Below are 20,370 nucleotides of genomic sequence, written 5' to 3'. Positions count from 1 at the left end.
ATTTTATTTATTATATTATATATATATATATATATATTTGAATTTAATTATTATAATAATATTATATATATATTTTATAATATTTATATTATTATAAAATATTTTTTTTAAATTATGTAGTATTATTTAATGCATTTGATTCTTGTTTGTTACATTTTCTAATGTTCATTTCACTCAATATTTTTATTGATATTTTGTTACTTATAAACTTTCTAGAATTTCTTTAGGTTTGATAGACCAAAATTTGGTCTCAATAGACATTAACCATCATCATCATCATATTATATTATAGTTATATTTTATATTAATATTAATCAATATTATAATAAGAATAATATTAATATAATTATTATATTTTAATATTAATATACTTATTGTATTTTAATATAAATTTATGGTTTAGTTATAATTAGAATTATGTATTAGTATTAATATAACATTTTATTTAAATATATTTTTATGATTTAAATGTATTTGGCCTTCTTCCTAATGTTATTATATTTAATATATATTAGTATATATAAATTTTGCTTTCGTTATATTATATTATATTTTTATATTAATATTAATTAATATTATAATAAAATTTTATTTATTATATATATATATATATTTGAATTTAATTATTATAATAATATTATATATATATTTTATAATATTTATATTATTATAAAATATATTTTTTAAAGTATGTAGTATTATTTAATGCATTTGATTCTTGTTTGTTACATTTTCTAACGTTCATTTCACTGAATATTTTTATTGATATTTTGTTACTTATAAACTTTCTAGAATTTATTATTTTTTGTTTGTTACATTTTCTAACGTTCATTTCACTCAATATTTTTATTGATATTTTGTTAGTTATAAACTTTCTGGAATTTATTATATTTTATCTTATTTATTTAAAATTGGTTAAATTTCTCATATTAAAGTCGGTTAAATTTTTCATAATTAGAATGTAATCGCTACGCAATTCTTATATCAAAATTACTCATCTCACATAAATCTAAACTCTAAAATATTTAATTTAATATTTAAAATTTACAAAATTTTATATTTAAAATATCTGAAAACTAATTTAAAAAAATTGGGCAAAACCATTCCTTGCATTATACTCCAGCGTATATATGAAATCACAGTCACTTTCACCTTCACTTTCATTTAGTTGTGTGTAGTGCAGTGCATTTATGAAATTACAGCGCAAATTATATGATTACAGCATTTAATGCATAAATTCTAATACATTCCAGCCTTTAATGTTTACACACCTCCATTCGCGGAGGCCTGTAATCTGTGAACCTTCCTGCTGACAAAAGGCCTTTCCGGACTGTGATACCAAATTCTGGTCACGCCATTCCCATATCTTTACGCTTGTCGGCTGTACGCCTTGTTCGGATTTGCTTCCATAAGAGCTTTTCATATTCACAAGTAATGCATTTCAGTACACATATGCTCGCAAATTCCATTACGAATTATCTGAGAAAATCTGCTCCGCGCCACAGATTAAGCGTGGCGAGGATTATCTTGACGTTCACGATGCAACATCATTGATAATGGCGTCTCTTCAGTCTCTCTTTTCGTGACTTATCTTGCAAGGTAACGCACGGATGAAGAATGAATGATTGCAGCAAGGAAGGTAAAATTCCAATTATACCGGTTTCGATTCAGATTCGCATTCGGTTTTCCCATCTGTAACGCATCTCACAGACCCAGGCGTGAATTTAATGCTCAGGTTTCGTATACGCTAGTTATGCTGTGTGTTCAGTTTCATGCTCTGCTATTTATTCTGTTCAGGCAACCTGCTTGCATTACCAGTGTTTCCAGAGCTTAGCTTTTAAGTTTTCCCCAATTTATACAGCCTTAGATTTACTTATTCTATCTGATTTCATGGCGAGGGTTTATTTTATGTTTTCTTTAATCTTGATTCTTGGAACTGTGGTTATCTTGCCCTGCAGCTCTGCAGTCCATCTCCATGCCGAAGGAAAGTATGGCAGCTGTTTCGCTGGGGACGAGCTTGTGTCATACGAAGCGGTGACAGAGGAAAATGTTCTTGAACTGAGGGTCCCGACTGGATATGAGGGCAAGAGTGCCCGAAGCCGGACCGAGGGTTTCAGAGTCGAGATGGTGCACAGAGACTCTGTTCAACCTGAAGGAACCGAATTAGTCACGAGTACGGAGCGTCTGCGGCGGGCCGTTGAGCGAAGCAAGGGCCGACAGCAAATGTTTCTTTCGAAAACGACACCCGGGTCCGCCCGGGGCGCGGTCAGAGCTGTAGAGTCGCCCGTCCATGCCGGAAATGGCGAATATCTGATGCAAATTGGGATCGGATCCCCTGCGCTCACATACAATGCCATAGTCGACACAGGGAGCGATTTAATCTGGACGCAATGCAAACCCTGCCGGAAATGTTATCAGCAGCCAGGGCAGATCTACGATCCTTCCAAATCGAGGACCTTCAGTAAAGTTCCCTGTGACAGTACCTTCTGTCAAGCGCTTCCAGAATCTTACTGCAGTCCGGACTGTCAATATGCCTACCAGTATGGTGATTCTTCTTTCACCACTGGCGTTCTCGCGTTCGACACCTTTACTCTAGAAACTGCCGCGACGCGCTCCAAGAAGACGGGGAGCGTTCCCCTGCCCCGCCTGGCGTTCGGCTGCGGGCACGATAATGAAGGCGGAGGATTCACACAAGGGGGCGGGCTCGTCGGCCTGGGCCGAGGACCCTTGTCTCTGATTTCACAGCTGGGAAACAAGGTTAGTAACAAATTTTCTTACTGTTTGGTTTCAATGGACGACCCTGCTTCCAAAACCAGCCCTCTGCTCTTCGGAGACTCTGCAGATTTACACGGTCGGGGCATCAAATCAACTCCGCTCGTTCGCAGCGATTCGCAGCCCACTTTTTACTATCTTCAGCTCGAGGGAATCAGCGTCCATGGCTCCCGGCTTGATCTGCCCCAGGGCACTTTCGATCTCAACGCAGATGGCAGTGGGGGAATTATCATCGATTCTGGAACGACCATAACTTATTTGCCGAATGACGCGTACAGCACCTTGAAGACCGCCGTTCAGCAAAACATTAATCTTCCGCAGGCCGATGGATCGGCCATCGGTCTCGATGACTGTTACACGTTGCCTCCCCATACGTCGAAAATCACGGTTCCCACCATCACTTTTCACTTTGCAGGGGGCGCGGATTTCGTTCTGCCTGCTGCTAATGCTTTTATTGCAGACGAAGAAAGCGGATTGCTGTGCCTTGCAATGGGCGGGTCGTCTGGACCGTCAATATTTGGGAACATTCAGCAGCAAAATTTTCATATTCTGTATGACCTTGGTATGAATAAGCTCTCGTTCGTCCCTGCCCGCTGTGACGCTCTCTGAGCCTCAGCGTCACGCATATTTCTGTGTATATATATACAAGTCATTAATGGTGGTTCTATTGTTATTTCATAATAAAGCCGAGGATGGCTACCAATATTCCTGTTCCGCCCCTTGTGATTTCTATTGATTGGGTGCGATTTGTAACTCCTTGTTATATAAAAAGGTATTTGGCTTCTCCATTGCTTTCTAATGTTTATATTTCTTTAGCTAGATTATTTGGTTGATGTATTATTCAGTTTGTGTAGCGTTTAGTTATATTAGAATTTTGGCTAAAATTTTATAGAGAAGGGTGAGGGTGGGAATTAAATTATAAGTATTATGTTATTTTATAAAATATAAGAATTTAAATTTTATATATCTATACATAATTCAAATTTTATAAAAGTGAGCTCCATTATTTAGATATTAAATTTTAAAATCATAATAAAATCTCATATAAATTAATTTTAAAATTATAATAAAATCATATATAAATAAAAATTAAATCTATATACGAAAGTTAAATGTATGATTATAAATGAGGTATTGGTATAATGTTACATTATCTGAAAATGAATAGTCACGATGTAGTTATGTTGAGGGTAATCTCATATAAATTAATTTTAAAATTATAATAAAATCATATATAAATAAAAATTAAATCTATATATGAAAGTTAAATGTATGAAAGTTAAATGTATGATTATAAATGAGGTATTGGTATAATGTTACATTATCTGAAAATGAATAGTCACGATGTAGTTATGTTGAGGGTGGAAGTGAGAGTTATGCATGAGGAATGTAAATTGTAGGGTAGGGTAGGGTAGAGTAGGGTAGGGGTTAAATTGTTTCATAATATATGTTTAAAAAGTTTATTTACATTTACCAAATTTTATATAAGATATGGTTTTAAATTAATGAAATACATTTAACAAAATGTTAATTTTTAAATTGATAACTTATAACTAAAAAACTTGTGAATTAAATTATAAAATCATAATAAATGAACAACAAATCTTATATATAAAGTTAAATGGTTAAATATAATTTAAATGAAACTTTAAATATAATTTACCAAGTTTTATATAAATTTGGGTAAAAAAATTAAAAAGATATTTTTCTAAATTAATGAAATGCTTCTAACAAAATGTTAGTTTTTAAGTTAATAATTTATAACTAACAAATTTGTGAATTAAATAATAAAATCATAATAAATGAACAACAAATCTTATATAAAGTTAAATCATTAAATATAATTTAAATGAGACTTTAAATATAATTTACCATGTTATTAAATATAATTTAAATGACACTTTAAATATAATTAACCAAGTTTTATATAATTTGGTGTCACAAAAATTAAAAAGATATTTTTCTAAATCAATGAAATACATTTAACAAAATGTTAATTTTTAAATTGATAATTTATAACTAACAAACTTGTGAATTAAATCATAAAATCATAATAAATGAACAACAAATCTTATATATAAAATTAAATGGTTAAATATAATTTAAATGAGACTTAAATATATTTTAAATATAAGGTTAAATTGTTAAATATAATTTAAATTTAAGTTTAAATTAAATAGATCTTGATATCAAATTAAATAGATGTAGAGAAATTAAATTAATTTTATTATCATAATTATTAATATTTTAATCAAAAGCCTATATAGATATAACTAAAATTAAATAATAATATGATCAAACTAATAAAATAAATAAACTAAGAAAAAATAAAAACTAAGAAAATATATAACACAATAAGACAAATTTAAAAATAAAATAAAATAAATAGAAATCATGAAATAAATAAATTTTATTATTATTATTATTAATATTTAAATCAAAAGAAAAGTCCTATAGAAATAACTAAAATTGAATAATAGAGTCAAACTTAATTAATAATTAATAATAATAATAATAAATAAAAATGTATTAAAAAAAAACTAAACTTCCAACACTTCCTAATACTCCAACCATGGTCTCTATTTAGATTGAGATAAGCCTCCTTTCAATTTCCAATAGCCTCTTCAAATGTGATGTTAAATGCGTAGTAATATTAGTAACATGTTTTATTATCATTTTTTTGAAAATGTGGTTTTATCTTCTAGGCACCTTGAGGGTGTATAAGATAAGGGTGAAAATGTAATTAAGAATTTTAAATTTTGTGCTTAGATCAATATTACTTGGTTTTATTTCCATATAGATTAAATGGCCAATAAATACATGTAAGGTTAAAAATACATATATATATATATATATATATATATATATATATATATATATATATATATATATATATATATATATATCATGGAGAGTCACTACCACTTTATCATGGAGATTTTTAACTAATAACACATGTCCAAAAAACCATAACACATGTTCATATGATAATTTTTTTTTTTTTTAATTTTTGATTGTGACTACTACTAAGAATATTCTAAAATATTTAGTGGAGGCTTAATCCCTACCACCCATTTAATAATTATTGATAATTAAATTAAAATTTTGGAAGTGCTACTCCAAAATAAATACTTCGATCAACATAATTATTTTGATTTACATAATTTAATCAAAGACCATTTGTATATTTTGCAAATGACTAAGGAAATGTGTATACAAATAATTAATGGTAGATGTATGGAGTTGTTTTTCAAAATTGTTTTAACAAAAACACATGCTAATAGTTAATTTTAAGAACCAGTAGGGATGTGCACATAGTTGAATTACTTTTCAGCTTTTGATAAATGTTTCACATGAACTACCCATGCCCACTTTTTTTTTGTCTTACAAATTGAGAATATTATATTTATAAAAAAATTACTTTGTGAAAGTAACAATTACAAACAAAAGAAGGGCTATTCCAATTATTTCACTTACATGCACGACTCCTTTGAATGTCAGGTGGATCCAAAAGTCTAATTTATTTGATACCTAAACCATTATGCCTATATGTGTAAATATATCAAAAGATTTGCAAACATTTGGAAAATTTTACAACACATACTAATTGATAGGAGGTGGAACTACATTTCTAGGCCCTTTACACAAATTGATACAAAAACAAAGCATGATCAAGAATTATCAAAAGACACTCCCAGTAAATTGAAGAAGCTTGGAGATTTTTGGGCGTTGGAGTTTCTTTCTTTGCAGTATTTCCTACCTCTTATCAAAGGAGGAGAGGGATGTGAGTTTTTTTTAACACTTTTAAAAAGGATGGAGAGGAGGCATTATTACCTTCAACTTTTTTTGTAGGTGTAATATCACCTTCCCGTTTTTTCTCCTTTTTTGCAGGCGTGGCTTCCTTTTTTGTCCTCATGTCCTCGTCTTATGTTTGTTTAAGGGCTACCTGAAAGGCCAATTCCAATGACCTTTGAGAGCTTAGCTCTTTATCCTTTTCTAAATGCACACTTCTAACATCTCTATTATTGCATACTCTCTTATGTGGCTTTCACAACTTACCTTTTCACCCATTGATTTTTTGTATATAGATCCATAAACCAAAGATCCTGGATGGTTCCTAGTGTTTCCAAGAAAATGAAATACCTTTTCCTTTTCTGATGTAGTCTCTTCCTCCACAACTAAATTTTCTTGAGTCAAAATATCTTTGAGGGGAGGCATGTCATTTTGACCCTCATAACTCATGCATTGGGAGTTGACTAATTGGATCTATTGGCAAAGTGGATCAAGGATTTCCCGTTCTTCGTCTACCTAATTGAGGGCATCAAATTTGTTCCCTGCCAAATATTTATTCTTGTTCGAGGATAATTATTCACTTTTGGCAATTGATTTCTTTGTAGAGGGAAATCCTTTAGGTCCCAATCCATTTCCAACCTTTATCCTTGTGTTTATATTTTGTTGGAGAGAACCCATTCTTTTTTTGGTTTCTACCATTGTTCTCCTTCCTCGTTAATTTTCTAGATCTCTTTTGCTTTTGGGAATCTTCGGGAAAAATGCACATATTCATGAAATTTCTTACATTTAAATGGTAGCTGCAAATAATCCACTCTTGATAATGAGTCCAATTATCTAGATAGAGATTATTGTTGTTGAGAGTCCCTTATCAAGATCCACTTCTACAGAAATCCTAACAAAATATTACATACTTTTTCGTGGTTATTCCCAATCAATATAACGACCCATTGTGTTTCCAATGTTCCTAAAGGTGTCATTGTTCTAACATTAAAGGGGAAAGTATGGCAATTTAACCCAAACAGGAACTATTGATGGAACATCATTTTCAGGGTTGAAATATGGACTCCATCAATTTAGATATAAATCTTGAGCCCCCATAAAAAAAGGCCCATTTTGAAAAACTACTTCTTGATCTTCTTTCTTTTCAAAGAGGAAAGAGAAAACCCCCTCCCATAGAAGGAAACGAAAAGCTATCCTTCAATCACCAGTCTCAAATCTTTATCCACCCATAGATTCAGAGAGTGTGGCAAGGGTCATAATCCCATAAATTTTCTGATCATGCATTTATCCACTAGCCTAAGGGCCATTGTATAAGATTGATTGGCATGAACAACAATTTTTAGGACATTAGTTGGTTTCTTCACAAATCAGGCCAAGCTTGGAGCGTTTGAACTTTGTACCATAGGAAACTAGTGCATTGAAAACATCAATATCAAAATTAAGAGGAGGAGGAAGAGGGTTAGGTCCTTTAGAACCTAAAACCACCAGGGAGACAACTAGGGTTTCTTCATTATTTCCTTAATCGCTCCAAAAAATTTATTATGTTTAATTTTGTACTTCCCATGGCCACTTATATGTTGTAGATATGTTGTCTTAGACATATATTTTAATCTATATAAAAAGAAAAACATGCATGTATTATTATTGCACGTTGACTTGTCCATTAAAACAAGACAAAATTAATTTCTTACTAAATTAATGTCCTTGCTTCTTTATTTTTTCCTTGATTCCACATTCATTTTGTATGTTAACAATTGTCGTTTGACCCTTTTTGTAGGGGAGATCACTTCTAATTATGGCAGGTTTTATTCTAAATGTTAGCTTATATTTGTTTAATCACATATATTTTTTTCTAAGTGGTTCACAGTCCCTGGATATAGGTGACAGTTATGTCAACGAAATATTTGTACAAGGAAGATTTACCCGAAAGGATCAATTCTTGTTGTCTCAACCATGGAGGTTTACCCTGAGAGTGTTAAGAGAATTAAACATGTGACCTCTCAATAACATAGGTGCTTTAATGATGGGGACTTGCCCAATTGTGCTAATCCTCATGTCCGCCTAAAAGTGCCCATGAAATTTTCACATACACAATATGTAAACCAATCAAAATCCTTTAAATTTAAAAGAGGTACATGTAAATATTTTGGAGGGAAAATTTAAAAAACTACTTTTTTTTTTTTAATTGTATTTTTAGCTTATCACTTTGTAGGTTCACTCAAATTTCAAGTGTAGACACTCTTTGGATGCATAATTAAATTATGCATCTAATGAGGACCCATTATGGATACTTTTGAGCAGACCCACATTGATTAAAAAAAATGAGGATACATTAAAAAAACATGTTCACACCTTTTTAATGTATCTTCACTTTTTATCAATGTGGGTATGCTCAAAAGTATGCATAATGGGTACTCATTGGATGCAAAATTTAATTCTGCATCCAACAAGTCTCTACACTTTGAAATTTGAGTGAACCTACAAGGAGATAAGTCAAAAATACATTAAAAAAGCGTAGTTTTTTTCTTTTCCCTCCAAAATTCATATATATTTTTTTTATTATTTTTCCTTATGAGACCACTTTTAGGTTGAAATTTCCTCTAATGTATGTTTGTGAAATCATATAAATGTAAACAATTTATAAAAAAATATGTTGTTGTTTAAATGTGTAGTGTATATTTTGTTAAGATGAAGAAAATGTGAAATCCAAACTCAAATTCTAATATCATAAAAATTAAACAGTAAGTACAAGAAATTAGAAACTTAATTAGTGATCTTAGGAACACTAGAGAGTCATCACATGTTTCTTTAGCCACTTTTCTTCACATTGTTGTTTCTTCTATTGGACATGATCATGGCCAATTGTCCAATATATTTGAATATAATGGTAGGACGAGAAAATAGTATTTTGTTGACATGAACAATGAATAGGTGATAGAATAACATATTACTAAAGAGATAATTTTCCAGTTGTTTGTTAGCCCTAGAACTAACCAACCTTGATATAAGAAACAAGAGCCTGAGCATGGATTGATGAACTTTCCAACCATTCACATACAAATGGGTGGATAGGCGGTTCATGATATTTATTAAGATTCCTTACAATAAGGAGGTCCCATTGTATTTCCTATGTGAATTATGGGATGAGTTTATTTTTTATCGATATATCAATTATTTGAACATTTGTGAGATTTTGGAGGTTGGTATTGGATTTTCTTAGGATTGAGAAAGGGGTCAACATAATACATATATATGGTTATGCCTTCCTAAATATACAATGAACTTCCCATGTCCAGTAGCATATTTTCCTCCATGTAATTTTTGATCTACATGAAAAAAGTGTGTTAATATTGTATGTGCATTTATCTATCTTTAAAAAGGTCATAACCACTTTTCCACTATTTTCTCTAATTGATTCCCTCACTTCTTCATTTTTTTTCTCCACCCCCCATGTCCATTTTGTTATTGATTAAGTTTGGATTTGATGAATACAAGCATTAGGGATAACGGCAAGCATTAGGGATGCATTCATCATTGGTATTCAACTTTTTCAAAAGAGGATCTCTTATTTTAAGGTTGTTTTTATTCCAAATGTTATTATTATATTTGCTAAATTATATAAATTTAAATATTTTATAAAAATCATATGATATTTAAATGTTCAATGTATATTTTTCTAGGAAGAAGAAAAATCCCAATCCAAACCTAAACCCTAACCCTAAAACTCCCTCACGAGTCCCATACATGAAAGTTAATTAATGTTTAGAAGAAATTTGAAAACTAATTGATAAACTTAGGAATACTAGAAATCATTCCATGTTTTCTTAGCCACTTTGCTTGACACCATTGCTTCTTCCATTAGACATTCTCATGGCCAATCATCCAATATATATAAATATAGGGCTAGAGTGAGAGAACACTAATCCATTGACATAAGCATGGAAGATGTTAAAAATTTAGATATTCTTAAGAATATGATTTTTCGAATGTTTATTATTCCTATAACAAACCAAGCTTGATACAAGAAAGAAGAGCCTTTACATGGGTTGGTGTAATTTCCAACCATTCAAATAGAAATGGGTGGATAGGTTGTCCATGGTATTTGTTAAAACTCCTTTCCATTGTATTTCCTATGTAAATTATGGGATGAGATTATTTTGAGTTAACATGTCATTATTTTGACATTAATGGGATTGTTATTTTATTTTCTTGGGATTGAGAATGGGCTAGGCATATCACATATATATGGTTGATCGTTCTTAAGCTTACTTTTAACTCCCCACTCTCCCCCAACCCCATAAGATATGTGATCTTGGAGAAAATATTTTTGTGACTAGTTCTACTATATTCATCTTAATAAATAGCATATTTGTCACAACATCTCATTAAGATACATATAGAAACATTGTTATACTACTAAAGGTAGGGTGTTTAGGCCATGTTGTTGACTCTGGATAGACATGACATCTACCCAAGGTATCTATTTGTTTCTAAATCAGTTGTTCTTAATCAATTCTCTCATTGCAGACATATTTGTAATGGATCAATAGACGTTCTCATGCATGCTAATTTATCATATTAATTTAGGATAGATATTTTTATATTTTCATTAATTACATGTATAACCACAATTGACAAATATTTGATAAATAAAATTATGTAGTGTTAGTAATTATCAAGTTATTTGACATGTACAATCTTATAATAAAATACTCCTATGACAAGGTCATAGGATACACACTCTTGTAATGATGTGGTAATTACAACAACATATTCCATTAGGGTACCTCACACATAAATATTAAGATGAAGAATTTTTATGATATAATACTCCTACACCAAAGCTATCGAATGCATACTCTCATAATCAATGTAACAATTGAAAAAGCACAGGTTCCATTGAGGCACCTCACATATAAATATTAAGATGATTTTATGTTCCCCCATACCCATCCCCACTAACACACCCTTTGACCCACTCCCTTGTAAAAAAGAAAAACTAAACTCAAGTTATAAGTTAGATATGTGCACAACTGTAACCATAAATAACTTGCAAGAAGGGGGTGGAAGGTTAGGACAATGTGTTGTATTGACTGATCTGTCTTAGTAGGTTTCAACTTTTCAACTATGCATTGTTTTTTATTTTATTTTTAGTAAGATGCAAGATATTTTCTACATGAAAATACTTGTTTATTCTAAGCATGGGAATTCATCTTCATTCATTATCATCCAACCATGAGTATCAAAGTACTGTATTTTTTTAAGACAAGTATTTGATCATGCTTGCTACATGTTATTTATTGTATACTTGACCTCATATTTGAAATGATGTAGATGTATCTTATTAGATTTCATTTCATTTTTACTTTTTAATTTATGTACTTGAAAATTATTTATGTATCCATCAATTTCCTTGACCTTTGTAATATGATCATTTGTCCAATATTGTATGTTGCATTGAAGTTAACATATGCAAACTTAGTTCAAGGTCTAGAAATTTCAATATGTATGTTTGTTCCATTTGGTTCTTCATGCACTTATAACATTTTTAAAATGTTGAAGTATGTTTAGAATTTTCATTAAAGTAGGCTTAATTATTTGGATATTCTCCAACTAGATATTCGTGGCCACCCACCTCTTCCATTAACTCAATGGTTCTTTATCTTCTTGGTAGATTTTACATGGTTTTATGTGTCCCAAACTTATAGGCTATTTGGAAGGCCTCGAAAATATTTTTTGACCATTTGGGGACCAAGGGATGCCATGACATTCCTTTTACCTAGCCAAAAATTATAAATCTTGAGTAGTTCTTTCCAAATAACCATTGTGCACCCAAATGGATAATGTATGCAAAAGTTGAACCCCCACGAAGTTTATGTACCAAATAACCAACTTGGGCCTATAAAACTTTTGACACTTCATCTTCTAGGGTTAGGGATTTTTACGTTTCAAGTTCTTTTATTTATGTTAAAAGGTCATTATTTTTACCTCTTATAATAACTTTTGTGAATGAGCACAACTTCCATCTCTCTCTCTTCAAACATTAGCTACCACCATTCTAGCCACTTTGTGTTCTATACTATTTTACTGTTTTATTTCTTAATAGAAGTTGGGTTTTCACTATATTACTATCTCTCTACAATATTTATCTCCATGTGTGTTCCATTTCCTTTTTTGAATTTCATTTAATTCCTTATATAACCTAGATCAATGATAACCAAACAATCTTCTCCTTTTTATCTCAATGTATGTTTCCAATGAGGTTTAGGTAAAAATAGTTGGGTCTTGAGTTAGTTTCACTTGGGAAAAATGACTCTTACTAGCCCAAGTGGCATACCATGGTGAAAGAAAAGATATATGATGGAGTAGAATATCCTATCAAATTGTTGCTTGAAAAACTACTTGCGTGACAGAGGAACGAAATGATGGAAAATTTCACCTAGATTATTTGATGACTTCAAAAAAGCTAAGGCTCCTTCAACAAATGGCGATTTCATATGTGAAACACCCTTCAAGGTACAAGTCAACTTTTGCATTCATTCACTTGAAGCCTAGATATATTTAAAGGCTTTCCACAAATGGTTAAATCTCTTAGAGGGCTATTATTTTGTCAATTTTTTTTTTGCTAATGAAGAAATTTTTTCCTTTGCACCCTTGTCAAATATTGGTAGGAAGGTTACTAAGAGAGACAAAATGAAGATGAGTCTATGATATTCAAGGAAGGACCCACTTGTGAAGCCTTTGTTGACACCCTCAAGGTGATATTCTACCTTGTAGTTAACTATGATGATTAGAATGAGAGAGACTAGATGGTGTTGAAATACACCAATATTTTCCAAACTTTGTGCTGAAAGATGGATATCAAATAAATTGAGTGGAACTTGGTTTTGAAGTACCTTATTGGCATACACAAATAGATAAAAACAAATATTTATTTCTTGGAAATCTCCTCAGTAGGATCCACTTATTGATATGTTATCAAAATGGAGTAGAAATTTAAGCAAAGAAATAAGCAAGGGTTTGGTTCTAGAAATAAACCACAATAGAAGCCTTCAAAATATGGCCCTAAATCACAAAACAAGGGACAAAGTAATAATAACCTACCTTAAGACAACCAACCCAAGTTACAAGAAAATAAGGGCAAAGGGAAGTTGAAGGACACTAGAAAGTGGTGTGAGTTCCACTAAAGCCCCTGGTACAACATTCAATGAGTACCACTCAAAACAATCATTGCTATCTAAGATTAAAGGAAAAGTGATAGACTATGGCTTGAATTTTGAGTTGGTGTAGGATAAGGAAAGTAGATCATCGATATAGAATCTAGTGCTACCATCAAAACCACAATGATCCAAATGGAAGAGTCAGATGATCCTAAGGCGTCCCCTCTTTCATTCATATATGTGGGTGAAGGAAACCCCACTATGTTTCGTTGTTGACAATGAGAGATAGGAAAACTTGATCTCCTCTAATGTCATTAAGAGATTGAAATTTTTGATAGTTCTGCACCGTTAACCATACATCATTCGGTGGTTAATATAAGGATGGTGTATCCATGTAAACTAACAATATTTCCTATATTATGACATCGAACCATTTAAAGATGATATATGGTGTGATTTTTCCCCAATTAAAGTGTGTGATGTTATTTTATGGATAACCTTATATGTGGAAACACCATGTTGTTTATGACTCTTATCCTCATAGTGCCACTATTACTTTAGAAGGTCAACTCTATAGGGTACTAGAGGTATTTTTGACTACTGTAATTTCAATGGTCTCATCAAATTAGTGATGACATGTAATTTATTAAAATACAAAGTATGTAATCTTCATGGTTTGGTTATAAGGTAAAAGAAAGGGCACTCCTACCACCACAACCTTGACACAAGGCCTCTCTACATGGAAGAAGAAGGTGGGAAAGATTGTAGAGGAATATAGAGATATCTTTGATTTAGCTATGGAGGTGCCTTTGCATTATAAATCAAAGCATTAAATTGAATTGAAACCTAGTGATCCTTTACCCAATGGCATAATATATGGATTGTCTATTTTGAAGAATGAGGAAATAAAACATCAAATTAACGATCCCATCCAAAAGGGCCACATTTGACTAAGCTCCCCACATTGTGGGAGCCAATTGTGTTGGTGAAAGAGAGATGGGACATGAAGACTTTGTATTGATTATAAATCCCTAAACAAATTGAATTTCAAGAAGAGATACTCAATCTAATAGATCACTCTAAGGGTGATAATTTCTATATTAAGATTGGTATGAAGTTAGGCTACTACCAAGTTCCAATTGGACAAAGTGATGTATGGAAGACAACATTCAAATCTAAAGAAGACATTTTTGAGTGATTGGTCATGCCTTTTGACTTGAATAATGCTACAAAAACATTTATAAGGATAATTGATGACATTCAATATTTGCTAACGATTTTTTTTGTGGGTGTGTATTTGGCTAAAATCCTCATCTTCAACAAAACCTAGTAGGAACATTTGCAACACATTCAATAGGTCTTGAGAACCCTCCAACAACACAAGTTGTATGCTAATATGGAGAAATGCTCATTTGGAATGTAGAGAAATCAATATTTAGGATACACAGTGGATGAACATGGGTTGCATAGAAACCCAACCAAGATCAAAATTAATTGAGATTGGCCAACCTTGCCAACTTTGACAAAAATTTGTAGCTTCTTGGGCCTTAACAAATTTTATCAAAGGTTTATATTGGGTTTCACTCATATTTCTTGGTCCTTAATTCAAGTGACCATTGGTGGAGCTAAAGTGAATTTTTCCTACTCTGGGTAATAACAAAAACTATTCAAGGATTTGAAACACTTCCTCTGCTTTGCACCAGTCCTCACCCTTCTAGACCTGTTTTTGGGTATGTGTTATATTATTTGCAGTGGTACCTCTATAGTATGTATGTTGTGTTGTGTATAATGTGGGGGGTAACAAGGGGGGTGGGGGGTAAACCCCCATTTAAGGGTTTGATAGAACTCCCCTGATTTTTTTTGGGTATTTTTTTGCATTTGTTTTTGGTAGTTTACGTCACATGGTTTTCACTTACAGTAATTTTGTGGTGCATGATAGTTTAGACCATGGTTTTGTAGTCTTGGTTAGGGAAATATGATCATATTATAATCTTAGGTAAATGGATTATTGGTTTATTGATGCCATCTATATATATATATATATATATATATATATATATATATATATATATATATATATATAGTATTGTAATACTGTAAACATGAATATAATGAATTTTTTCTTTGGTTTTCCCAATTTGGGTTTCTAGGATAAAATATTTATGTTAATGTTTGTGTTTTTCATTGCTTCTTTTTTGTTTTATTAAGAGTATGTTTGCAAAAATTAACTACACAAAATTAAATATTACATTTGGTACTAAAGCAATTTTGGCTTCAAGGGGATGCTTTTGTGGCTGAGGGGTTTTGCTCTAGCTTGTAGTGGACCTTGTTATAGTGGGAGATATGAGGAAACCATTCTTGTCATGAAAAGAAATGACAAGTAGTACGAAGATAGAGATCGAGAAATTAAATGGGCAGATTTTTGAGCTATGGAAACTCAAAATGGAAGATCTATTGGTGGACAAAGATCAGTGGATCACAGTGGATCTATGTTGTATACTAATAGTGATTTCGACATAATATTAGACTAAGTTTGATAGAAAGGAAAAGTGCACACTACAATTGTCTCTCATATTCATTATTACTGAGTGTTTTAGGAGAAGCTATAATGAAGGCACCAATGAACACGTTAGGTACTTGTATCAATCTAATTCCCCAATGAACAAATGGTTTTTACAAAGAAATCTATATAACTTAAGGATGAAGGATGAAGACGCGGTGATAAAGCATATGCATGCCCTCAATACTATGGTAAGCTTTCTATTATATGTTGATATTAATATTTTAGATAAATATATGTGTGTTAGTTGTGTTCTTTACCAAACTCATGGGATAGTCTGATTATTTCCACAAGTTTCAATGTAGCTACTTTAAGTTTCAATGATATAGTCCCATATTTGTTATCATAGGAGATGAGATAAAAAAGAAGATAAGGTTAAGACATAGATTCTTTGTCTATAAGATGACGCTCCCATAATAGAACTAAAAATAAGTCCTCAAGTGGGATATCTAAATCTAGAGGAAGATCTAAATATCTAGGAAAATTTGTAAAGGTATGTTGGATATTTGTAAAATAAGGTCACTACAAAAAGATATTGTAGATCCAAAATTGTTGAGAAAGGGAAGGGATTTGATGATTCTCCCTCCACAGAAGAAAAAACCTTCTCAAATGAATGAGGTGATGTTTTCCTAGGTGATGACTCAATAGCTAGAATCATAGGATAAGGATATGTCAAGTTGAAGCCTATGGATGGAAGGATTATAATACCCCTTAGTGTTCTACACATCCCAAGATTAGCTAGAAATTCAATTTTTGTAAGAAAGATGAGTGGTACAAGTGTAAGAACAATGTTTGAAATGGATACTTATGTTGAATTTTGTAGCTATGATCGGTCTTCATAATTTATATTTTAGCCCTTGTATGTTGGAAATAATACTGAGAGGGGGGGGGTGAATCAGTATTATCAGATCAATAAAACTTTTTCATTTCTATACTTAGATACATATACACTACTTCAATTAAGTGAATCCGCGTGTATACGCTATTGTGTCTAAAGCAACTAGCGTATATCCAGAATATTTATGATTCAGTTAATCCATTAAATGTGAGTCTTTAGTTAGGCATCAGATCTTCATTAACCATATGAACAATAAGCAAGTGCAGTAAACAGAATAGATCATCACACACAAGAAGCACACATGAACACCATGATATAAGGTGGAAACCCAATGTGGGTGAAAACCACCTGCTGCAAGTCATCTCTATCTTTCCTTACTAAGAAACTTCAGTTTACAATCTTTTGTACTGGTGCAGCCTTATACCAGTACGCAGGCTACAACCTTCTCTCGTTTTCAAGACTCTTCTAGAAGGGAGCTCCAACCCCCTTTGCTCTTGTACTAGCTAAGATACTAGTACGTAGGTGCCGACCTACAATCTTCTCTCCTCCAGGTACCATGTTTCATACATTTTCAGACTAGATACTCCTGAAGCACAACACATAATCTGAAGGCCACATTTCATCAAATTTTCATATTGGACCCATAAATATCACTGAAGCACAAAACAGTCAATACTAGCATCATCAATTTCTGAATCACTGAAACACTGAAACCCTGTCAATAACACAGTCACCAGAACACAGAGCAGATAACAGAACTCTGCCATAACCATCAAATCCATCTGCAACTTCAAATATTATCCTTCATAATGTATACGCTACTATAATGAATCAAACCCGCGTACATACGCACTTTTGCCAAAGACAACCTGCGTACAGATCTAAAAATAATTTCTCATAACTTGCAGCTGTACCAGACATCAGTCATACTCATAACACTTATAGAACAATACATGCGTCAGTATGTAGATCTAGAATAAGCATCATAAAGATAGTTCATTTCAAACCATTTGATCTCGATCTCTCCTTAGATCTTGTTCTCCATCAACCGGTGAGATCCCTCCTTAGCTCAGATCAAGCAATGCATCATCAACCCATAACCTGCATCCTGGATCTCATACTTCTTCAGATATTCAAGACTTTTCGGATACACTTGCCTAATGATCTTCTTCTCCTTTTATAGTCTTAGGCCTTGCTCAATACCACAGTCCAAAACCATAATAAATCAATACCAAGAGCCCAATACTTGGGATCAACACACTTGTCGAGATACCATGGTCTGAAACCATAGGTTCAAATACCGAGGACTAACTACCATGGACCAAAAGTAAGCTTTCCGACATGTACGCTCTTTTCCGTGCATGAAACTGCATGTATACCCTACTTGGTATATAGTGAACCTGTGTATACGCGACTTGGTATATAGTGAACCTGCTTGTATACCCTACTTGGTATATAGCGAACCTGCGTATACGCGACTTGGTATATAGTGAACCTGCGTGTATACCCTACTTGGTATATAGTGAACCTGCGTATATATATTTTCTCTTCATACTTGTAGTCTGATCATCAATTCCTTGCTGCTATCCTTCTGCACTATGATTTGTCATCAGTGTGATTTGCCATCAAGGACAACACTTGTCTCATAATGCCAACAATCTCCCCCTTTGGACTTGATGGCAAAGCTAACTTGTCACACTTAGAACTTGATCTTCTTATTCCTTTGAACTGTCCTGCATCCCATGCATTTAGTCACATCTGTAGATTAATCTAGTTATATGTAAGTGAGTTGTTCTTCTATGAGAGGGTTGCCATCAAGTACAACACATGCATCATAATGCCAACAATCTCCCCCTTTGGAATTGATGGCAACAACACCAAATCACTCTCCCCCTTTGACATCAAGGGCAAAGGGTGGACCATCATATTCTCTTTCCTTGATAAACATTCTGATGTCCATACTTCCCCTGAGTACCTGCTGAAATCTCCAAATGTGCTTCCCTTTGTATATGCCAAAGTGTACCAATCTGTCCATGCTCCCCCTGAGTACATGCCAAGTCTCTGTACTGCTGAAGTGTGTTGTTCATGCTCTTCCTGACTGAAGGCAAGATCTGCAAAAATATGTTCTTCAAGAAGAACCATGACTTATACATCATAAGAGACCTTCCTATCACCAAAAGACTCAATACATACATCCATTTCCCAACCACGTGGGGATATACTAGAATTGACTCATCCACCCAACCAAGTGGGGATACATCAAAAGTTTACACATGATAAAGCAAGAGCATTACATTTTCATCCCAGTCATAGTGGGGAAACCAATATAGGTCGTTACATGACCTTGACATCATGAAAGAGATATCACAAAAGAGATATATGACCGAAATATCTAGAGCAAGACTTTATGAAAGTCACCAATAACTGATATCGCCAGCATCTGTCGATTCAGATCAGCAACCAAGAGATCCTTCTGCCTTTATTTCACCTGAAACCAACAACAACCGTGAAATGGAACCAAAAGCTTCTAAGATAATGCCAACAATGCATCATTGCAAGATTATCTGCTCCCCCTGAACCTGTGCCAGATGGTCTCTGTCAGACCCATATCAGACTCTCTGCAACCAACATCTGTCCCTGCTGATTTCCTTCAAAACTCCATATACGCGTCTGCATCCACATAAACAAGTGTATATACGCGGATAGGCCTTATGAAACTCGCGTACAACCATTTCCATATCAGCAACCTGTAAATGTCCTGCAACAAGGTATGTCTGAACATAGATGTCAACTCCTCCTTTTAAACATCATCATGAAATCATTCACATTATATGTGAAACCACCATAGCCATTACATCAACGTCAAGATCTACATGATCCAAGTATCATTACTTGGGAACATCTGCATCAATCAACATATGTAAGTATCAACCTATCATCATATAGATAAGAACTCATCACCATGTCTCCAACAAAGCAACTTTGAGTAGTCATCCATGTATCAGCACTATGTATCTTGAGCTCAAGCTCATTTGACAAAACTTCTTGATATCATCAACAGCAACAATCCTTATCCTTATGAAGATCACCATGTAAGCACCATATATGCATCATCAAAGGATCAACCATAAATCTGATTTGAACATCAACTATGTATCCCCAAGAATCATATGAGATTTTACAATGGACAACTCATAACCACATCATAGCAAGATATATCATTTAGCCATATCATCACCAAGGGCTAT

The 20,370-nt window shown here is 32.8% G+C and overlaps 1 protein-coding gene across 2 annotated transcripts; it reads left to right on the top strand.

The window, feature by feature from the left end:
* The first annotated feature begins 1,437 nt into the window (after positions 1–1,437).
* On the top strand, positions 1,438–3,556 carry LOC149220819 (aspartic proteinase nepenthesin-2-like). Of its 2 annotated transcripts, none has more exons than XM_089382860.1 (2): positions 1,438–1,735; positions 1,959–3,556. In XM_089382860.1, exons 1-2 carry the CDS (start codon positions 1,728–1,730, stop codon positions 3,379–3,381), a joined length of 1,431 nt encoding a protein of 476 aa, XP_089238986.1. In that variant the 5' UTR covers positions 1,438–1,727; the 3' UTR covers positions 3,382–3,556. The 2 variants fall into 2 exon arrangements, with proteins under 2 accessions (XP_089238986.1, XP_089238987.1); XM_089382861.1 differs by having other exon boundaries at positions 1,441–1,639.
* Positions 3,557–20,370: the final 16,814 nt, after the last annotated feature.

The sequence above is a fragment of the Pinus tabuliformis genome, chromosome Q, assembly GCF_031772625.1.
Source record: "Pinus tabuliformis cultivar Carrire ecotype Pingquan chromosome Q, CPIR1, whole genome shotgun sequence".
Taxonomy (NCBI): domain Eukaryota; kingdom Viridiplantae; phylum Streptophyta; class Pinopsida; order Pinales; family Pinaceae; genus Pinus; species Pinus tabuliformis.
This window is presented reverse-complemented; position numbering and strand designations above follow the sequence as displayed.